The sequence below is a fragment of the Brachionichthys hirsutus genome, unplaced genomic scaffold (genome assembly GCF_040956055.1).
Source record: "Brachionichthys hirsutus isolate HB-005 unplaced genomic scaffold, CSIRO-AGI_Bhir_v1 contig_617, whole genome shotgun sequence".
NCBI lineage: Eukaryota > Metazoa > Chordata > Actinopteri > Lophiiformes > Brachionichthyidae > Brachionichthys > Brachionichthys hirsutus.
This window is the reverse complement of record NW_027181165.1, coordinates 1,596-10,701: the sequence shown is the minus strand read 5'-3', so window position 1 is coordinate 10,701 and position 9,106 is coordinate 1,596. Positions and strand designations below refer to the sequence as shown.

Sequence of the window (9,106 nt, the reverse complement as noted above, 5' to 3'; positions counted from 1 at the left end):
TTGTGAAGTCATTCCTTTTGAAGATGTTTGTTTCCTGTTCAGATCTGTTAAGTAACGCTCAACTGAGTCCCGAGTGTTCCATGTGCTGCTGACCTACGACCTGTGACCTTTCTTGACCCTTTGTCTCCGTCTTGTTTGCGTGTGACCCAGGAGGACGTTTTCAGCATCGCAGCCGTTGACCTGGGGATCCTGAAGAAACTGAGGATACGACACAACAACAGTCGGGCCGGCGCCGGCTGGTTCCTGGACAGAGTGGAGATTGTAGACAGCAAAGATGACGCCACGTATGTCGGGGTGGATCCCTGCTTGAATTCAGATCCTCACAGATCCCTCTGGAAATCCATCCAACGAAGATAATCTGCTATTTATTTCATTGACAAACAAATGAATTCATTTCTAGACATCAAATGTCTTCTACAGTTATTCGGTATTTCTGGTTGCATAGCGCCCCCCGTTGACAGCATCGGGAATGACTCTTCATTGACCGTCATTCATTCATGCTGATCCGGTGTGAGAGTGTGTTGCCATGAGACATGTAGAGCTGTTTATTCATGGATGGAGGTCTGTACAGTCATCCAACATTTTGGTCACTTTCCAAAAGCTGATCAGACGCCGGCTGAGAGACAACAGAGGGAGACGGTTAGTGCGAAGAACAAAGGCTATACGCTTTTGTGCGTGTGCAAATATTATCTTTGTGCTCACTGTAAGCGACGGCTGGAGCCACAGGTATTCAGAGTTACTCTGTGAGGGTCATGTGGCTGCACTGGCTGATTGGCCTACGACTCACACCTGTTTTCTGCTTCTCATCCCGGACACACCTGAGGCTGATTACGACCTGCCTTCATAAGCCCTGCTCCGCCCGCTGTTCCCAGTCGGACTATTTTTCATGGATCGCGTCCCTGCGTGCAGAACGTCTTTCTGCCGCTCCTCATCCCTGGGATCTGCCTTTGTCAGAGTTTTGTATTTTGAGCTTGCTTATTTGGTTTGTTCTTTTGGCTGTGTCTTTTTGTTTAACAAGATATTTTCATTGGGCTCCGGCCACCCCGTAACCCGTGCGCAGCTCCGGGATAGTGACTCGACTGATGAACATTCCAGTAAAGCTTATAGTCACGTTTGTACTGTCTCCGTCCTCTGTTTCTTGGGGTCCTCTCGCACCAGTCCGTAACATACTCCCTTGATTAGAGAGCTGGTTTTTGGCGTCCTGGCAGCTATAAGTAATAACAATGAAGGCCCTATGCTGAACTATCCTATCCGGGTGTATTACCACGCTGTGTACCCGAGAAACAACGGAGCGGATTAAAAAATTAGTTTAAGTCCGGTTCCCTTTACTTTTCATGGTTGGTGTATAAAGATAGCAAGAACAATTTAGAACCTTTTGGTGATGATCCAGATCACCATGTTGATGGTTTAAATCCCGTTAGGAAGGGAATGAGCTGCTTGGCAGAGGTCTGCGCTCTCTGAGGGCTTTTCTAGTTTGTAATGTATCCTCAAATGTCTTAATAATAATATATATATAAAAAATATATTTTTAATGATTTGCTGAGATCTATTTATACAGTATTACTGCAACACAGCCTGCCAGGGTAAGGATCATCAACAAACACACTCATGCCACTTTATTTGGACATGGCAGTGACATTCAGTCCGTTCGGTTGGAGCAATGACCTTTTATAGCAAAAGCTTTTTTTCACTTTATTTTTACTCTCAGGGGGGGACCTCGCAATGTATGAGAGTAGCGATGAGAATTCCACTGGAAGAGTTGATCCCCTTTGATAGACAGACAAACTTTACATTTTAATTTATCACCACATGATGTTGGTATCTGCAGAGCGAGGTGAGCGGCGTCAGGCCATCCTGGGCCCAACAGGATAGCTGAAACGAACGCGATTGGATGTTTCTAATCACCTGATTCAGCTGGTTTCACCTCTCCATTGGACCCATCCAACTTTCCAAGCGCATGCAAATAATCTTCGTATTTTATGTAAATGTATGGAAATCCCTGTCTGCCAGAAGATTAGATAATCACATATCACGCATCAAATGCAAAAAAAAAAAGCAGCAATGAATACATTTGTTTACATCAGCTGTGGTGAAAACTGCTGTTCTGCAAGACTCAAAATCCCAGAGTCAAATATTAGCATATATGTGCTGATTTATGCATCAATAGTGCAACTATTTGGATTTGACATCAACTGAAATGCGGTTGAAAAAGTGTCGACATAAGAACTGCTGAAGAGGAAAAATATGGATTGATAAAGGATGTGGTATTCAGCCATCGCGCCCAATTACTCGGTGCCAGGAGCATCTCTGCACAATGAAAGCAAGCGTTTAATTGCTTCATGCCGATGGGTCATTAAGCGTCTGGGGACGTCTCAGTTCCCGGCTCTGCAGCCATAACAATGGGAAACGAGCCACGGGGACCCAATGTGTGCTTTAATCCAGTGACCACAGTGATTATATAAAAAAAAAAAAATCACAACTCAATCATAGTGGTTCTCCCTAATAGGAGCATCATTAGAGCAGCAGCGCATCATTAGCCATCGTTGTTGTGCAACCAAAGATTTCAAAACTCAGTGAATCTGTTTAAAGAAGCCTGTGGAGTTCAACTAGAGATTCAGTTTAACCCTTTGAGCCTTTTGATTGTTGTTTGAATGTCAGCTGAGCAGAAAGTAGCATCACATACACACAGAATGTAGTACGATCAAGCGTACACAGGAATAGCATCAACAAATATATTGATATTTCTGTGACGCTTTGAGCACGCCATGAAAAAACAGGAGACGCTGATGTGCAATAAGAAGTGCCGGAAATGCCTGCACCTCCAAGACTTTACAGCGACACACACAACTCATCTAGTACTATGTGTATTTCATAAACACTGGGGCGGGGGGGCTTCTTGGATTAGCATTTGCCATATATACAAACCAGACACAAGATCTCCAAGGAGAGGGACATAAAAAGGCTTTCCCCCCCCCAACCATCTGCTTATAATTCCATGTAGTCTATGGGAAGCCTTCATCACAACTCCTCCATTCTTCTCAATGACGATGCCACTTAAACATGGGAAGAGCCACGCGATGGTCATGGCGACCATATGTGGTGCTTTTGTCACAGCAAACGTGTTTAAGGTGTTTTTGATTAGTTGGGTTTAGTCTTTTTTTTGCTGTAAGATATAAGACTTCATTGTGATTGTGGATTTGTATCAGTAATTGATAGCTATCCAACTTGGAGCCGTTCTGTGCGGAGCGTGCATGTTCTCCCCGTGTCTGCGTGGGGTTTCTCCGGGTTCTCCGGTCTAGAGGTATTTTCACCACCCGGGTCCTTCCCGGTTCTGTGCAGCATACAACGCCGTTACACAGTGACGGAGGAGGCTTTCTGAGACTCCTCTGAAAGTCTCCGTTTAAAAATAGCTGCGTTTCTTAGTAGTTTACAAGCGTTCGCTCTTCTGTGCGACTGCTGGGGGGTTTCCGGATAGCCAGTCATGCATGCCTGTCAGCCGTCTGTAATAATTTAAAACCCCTTTTGTGGATGCGCTCTCATCGGGTTAACATGCAAAGCCAGGGCCAAACCCCCCCCCCCCCAGTGAGCTCAGTAGCGTGGAAAGCTCATCGGCGTTCGCTTTCTGTGGACCTCTGTGATTAAACAGCTGATTAGTTGCTGATTGCAAACCGTTTCTGTATGTTTTTACTACCCTGATGACTAAATAGCATCCAGAATAGCCTGGATTGCTGCACGTTTGACAGAATGAAGCGATGCTGATATTTCCCTCAGTTAAAATATTTCTTGCTTTATCGGTTGATGAAAGCAGCCATCGAGCTTTGGAGATAATCAAACTGGCATTCAACACGTCTCCTTCCACATTCGCGCCCCTCGTCTTCTTCCGAAAAGGAGAAACAAATCAGATCCCTTCTCTCGCCCTTCTTTTTCTGCACAGTTCAATTCTTTTTGAAGTGAACGCTGCCGTCCCCGGAGAACACGTGACTGCTGGCAGCTATTTTCCTGCTTTAATTGAGTCCCTTGTTCTGAGTCTTTGCACCAGCACCCCAGACTGTGAAAACGCACTGGTTCCACCGGTGGCCTCGGTTGAGTTGAGTTCCTTTTATTAAAGTTTAAACACACGACAGCATTATTAGTCCAACACGCTCTGCTCTGTGGACGTCTGGAAGTGGAATAATCAAACGGCGTCGAGGCCTTTCTCAAGTCACAGGAGCAGCTTTTCTCTGTCTTGATTTGATCTATTCTTCATCCAGGTTTTATTTATTCTTCAGTCGTCTGATCAAACTACCGAGAGCAGCATGACGCTGTCTCACAAAGCTGCCTCGCTCTCATCGTCTACAAATAAATATAGTCAGTTAGGAATGGCCTTTCTCTCGCTCTGCATCTGCTTTTACTTTTTACTGCATTTCCAAGGTGCTACACTTTTTAATGTGAAAATGACGACTGTATTATTTATCATCTCCATCAAAGCAGAGACTTATTTCCATATTGTATATACTGTATAAATGTGTGTGTATAGCTTTCTTTTAGCTTCATTGATCTTATTTTATGCCAAATACATGCAATTTCACATGCAGAGGATATGACAGGTGGGTTATGTAGATTTTCACGGGAACATATATTTACGTACGTACGTATGTGTGTATTATCAGTTGATCCAAAGAGATTTTAAAGAGGTGCCAGAGTACGTAATTCCATCAGCGTTTGAAATAACAACCTTTGCATGAAGTTGCATCATTTCTTCATGTAAATAACGCCAGATGTATTTCTCCTCTGCTTCAATGCTTGGACTGAGACAATTTAGAGTCGACACTAGCATTTCACTGTAACTAAAGTTCATATAAAATAATAATAGTAGCGTAAAAAGGTGGAACATATGGCATCCTGGATCGCCACAAGAAGCTCCTGGGTTCAAATCCACCTGAAGACTTTTCTGCTTGAGTTCATGCATGTTCTCCAAAAAATGTGCAGTAGAGGCAAAGTGACGCTTTGAATCTTCCTGTAGGTGCAAACGAGAGTGAGAATCGCTGTTTGTCTTTCTATAGGATGAAATGGTGATTTCTTATTGACACAGAGAAAACAAGCAATATACATATGCTAATTTTCCTCGTCAAACCTCTGTTCCCGTTAGACCGGCAGCGTGGCCAGGAATCGCTTTCCTTGTGTTTTGTGCAACTTTGAGGACGAAGCAGAAAAGCAGGCAGAAGCCGCTATGCCGCTCTGCAGAGCTGGCCTCAAGCAAAGCGGCTTTGAGCTGTTCCCATCTAAAAAAACAAAAAATCTGCAAGAAGAACTTCATAGCGGGACGCATCATCAAAAGCTGTGGGAATTTTAGAATTAGAATACCAATATGTGGCAGCAGAGAGAGGCCCTGATGACTAATCCATGCCAGCCTCAAAACATTGACATGAATATCCTTGAAAATCTAAATAAACAACGAGCGGAATTATATGAGGATTAATAGTTCGTAGAAAACAAAGGGGGCTGGGTCAGTATGCAGTATGTGTCGTCTCTGTTACTGTATAAAAGTGAAGTTCAAACCTATACGCAGAAAATATATTTGTATTATATATCTATAAATGTGTGAACATATCTATAAATGGGAAACCCAATGGGTGATCCCAGAAACAGGAATTGTATGCTGCATTTTCTAACTGCTTAGACCTAATGATTACCTTAATTATGGTTTGGTGAGCTCCTAGGCTTGTATTACCATGGAGGAAGAACACACGCACACACGCACACACACACCTACACACGGTACAAACAATACACAGTGAAGCACCTCCTCCTCACTCTTCTTTTCTACAGGATCTCTAATGGTGAAGGACAAGTGTTTTGTACCAGAGCCATCTGGATAGTCTGGTAGTCCTGAGTTACACATCTCATTCTACCTCACAACAATTGTGTGTGTGTGTGTGTGTGTGTGTGTGTGTGTGTGTTTATTGGACAGGAATTAAGCTTGTTTTTCAACAATTGACATTTAAAATCGTTCAGTTGTACTTTAAAGCGTTTAACTAAAAATTAAGATTGTTGCTCATTGGCTCACATTAAAGCGTCTGATGGACTATTTTGACGTGAATAAAGAAATCAATGGATCAATTGATTTATCTGAACCTACTCCTTAAACCAACAGTTGAATCTTTTTCAGCACATGCTCCATCCTTCCAACAGGTTTCATGCAAACGAGTAGCTATTTATTTATCATTGATTAAAAAAAAAAAAGGGGGGGGGGGGTCAAAATAAAACCTGTATATTTCAATGTAATTTTTTTTCAACACTCCAGAATTAAATGGGTAATTAAGGGCCCAATCAATCAGGCGATTCTTTTGATTTCAGTGTTAATCCTTCCTTTTCTGTCATCTACATTTAGACTCTACGGCGAGCTGACAAACTGCACGTACCTGGTGGCGTTGAAGATGGAGTGCTTCTGGCCCAACAGGCTGGTGGATGAGTTCTTCATCCGGGTGCACAAGCACTACTTCCACGACTGCTCGCTGTCCGGACGCCTCCTGAGGGACCCGCCCAACCGCATCCTGGGCCCCTTCATTGCAGTGCCCATCCTGGTTACCCTCCTCATGACGGCCCTGGTGGTGTGGAGGAGCAAACGCAGTGAGGGGATTGTGTAGTGAACGAGGGGCAAAGGTGGCGAGACTCAAGACAAGAGGTACTTTAAAGCCTCGGAGAAACCCTCATGAGTGTTTGGGCCTTCAATAGTACTAGAATCATATTATCATTTGCTCTGGGAAGTTTTTACCAGAGCAAATACCACAATCCTACTTCAGTGCTCGACTGCACATCGTTGTAAAGCCTTTTACCTCCAAATCTCCTGCCGCACCAACACAATATCATGGATCGCCGGAGGTACGGGCCGAGGTAGCGACTGGAGAAAAGATAAATGATAAATGAATCAATAAACGTTGGAACGCAGTGCTATTTATCTACACATGCAAGAAATAAGAACTTATTTTTGGAGAGCTTTGAATGAGTTAGTATTTGTTACAGCAACGCAGGAAATGCAATGAGGGACAAGAATCCTGTTCGCCACAGAGGACAAGCACTCTCCCCGTTGTGAGGGAAGACGTGTATACATTAATATACTGTAAATATATACAATGGGTATCTTATGAGATTATACTGGATGTCAGTGGATTGTCTTTTAACACAATAAAATATTGCACACTAAATTAGTTTTCCCCAGAGTCCTGATTTTAACACTGGACTCACACATCTAGTGACAAAATAAAGGATCCGTTTCATTTTCGCTTCCTGGCTTTTACGAGACTCGGTGAGAGAATGGAATACAAAGCAATTATTCCATTCCACAAAACACCTGGAAAATCCAGAAGACATGCAGGAGACAAGGACCAAAGACAAAGCGGACGTACGTCAAACAAGAGTCGTGGCCCTAATTTAAATGGGCCGCGGTGTTCTGTAGCTTCCATGTTCTATCAACAAGGAAACGAAAATTCATTTGAGCAGAAACAGGTGGAAACAGCGAGGACAATGAAGCCCAGCATAAAAGCAGCGGATAATTCACCCAAAACTCTCGCTCCTTTTCCTCCCTCTGCTATTCATGCTGGTAAATATTTAGATTCCACATGATCAATTATAATACTGAGGAAAAAAAAGCAAGTGAGGAAAGTCTGCAGAAATATGGAAATAAAAGAACACAGAAAGTCACAAATTGAACAAAAGAGAAACAACAAAGCAGCAGATTATTTCTCAGATGAACGTTGCCGTAGCCTAAAGCACAGCTTGTGTATCGCGGACCATAGGTGTGTATTGATTTGTCTTTTCCAAGTGTGGCAGTGTGCTGTGTGAACGGTTTCCTCATTGATATTTTTGAACGTTCTCTTTCCTTTATAGATTCATTGACCCTTACCCCGCGTGTCAGCGAAACACACCCACACTTCCGCAGCATGATCTTACTTTGTACGATGTGCCAAGAGCTCTTGGAAAACAAAGAGAAATGTTTATTTTCTTCTTCTTTTTTCTTTCTTCAATAGAAGAAGAAGAAAGGGATTTTTTTTTAATGAACTGGAAAATATTCTGTTGGGTTGATCGTGAAATAAAAGTTGAATAAATGCTTAATTCGCGCATTTGATAGAGTAAAGATGGCAGATCTGTTTCTCAGCAGTTGGTACAATTAAATAAATATATATATGTGTGTGTGTGTCCTACATAACAAATGTTCTAGGTTCGCGCCTCTGTCTTATTTGCTTGAGTGAATTCTTTTCCTATTTTTTTTGTGAGATGTGAAATCTCTGCACATCCTCCACCATCCTGCTTTCACATGCTCACCTGCATCCACTATGAACTTTATCTTAACCTTCCGGCTTTATTATTCATAAATTGCTGACTGAAACTGATTGCAAGATCCTCAGCGAGGTTCACGAGCGCAGCGGGAGGATTTTGGAAGGCGCCATCTGAGACTGCTCTGCCTTTTGAAGCTAATTAGCAGCTAAACTCTGTTTGAAGCCTGAGGAAGTGCTCCTAGGGGCATTAATGTAGGATGAATCCGACTACAGAATCCAACCAGGTGCTTCAGACTTTAATAAAACAGCGAGAGGAAGAAAAGCGTGCCCAAGAAGCAAAGAGAGATCCCGCCGGCTTGTTTTGCTGGGCATACGGTGAATCCATCTCGTGTTTGTGACGTCAAAACGACACAGCTGTCAGAACTTTAGTCGGCAACTGCTGCTGGACGCGCAAGGCTGATTGTTACCCACAATGCTCTTTGATGCACGCAGCACATGTTGGGCGTGGACAGATGCACTGCCATCACCTTCCCAGTAGGAAACCCCTTCCCAGCGTTGTACTGGAGCGTGATTCCTCCTCACAATTAAGAGATTGTGTCAACAAAGCAATCCAACGCAATAAGAATGTAATTAAAAATGAGTGGAACCAGAGCTTTATTTAATTACGCCGATGTAGTCATTGTTTCTGTCTCTGCCTCGCATGGAAAAACCGAGGGTATCAGTGTTTTCAGCTCGCCAAGCTAATCTCCCAGCATGACAAAATGTCTCACACGACTGAGATGAGCATGTGGCTTGTCTTTTTTTTTTTAGGGAAACACAGTGAAAATAGAAACACTTCCTGGTGGATGAAC

At 43.2% G+C, this 9,106-nt stretch overlaps 1 protein-coding gene across 1 annotated transcript; it reads left to right on the top strand.

Moving 5' to 3' along the window:
• Positions 1-150: 150 nt before the first annotated feature.
• Positions 151-6,626, top strand: LOC137917355 (receptor activity-modifying protein 1-like; the record flags this gene model as incomplete). The annotated part of the gene is made up of 2 exons (XM_068760136.1): positions 151-284; positions 6,371-6,626. Coding segments are annotated over 2 exons (390 nt in total), but the record flags the coding sequence as incomplete, so codon positions are not given.
• Between the last annotated feature and the right edge of the window lie 2,480 nt (positions 6,627-9,106).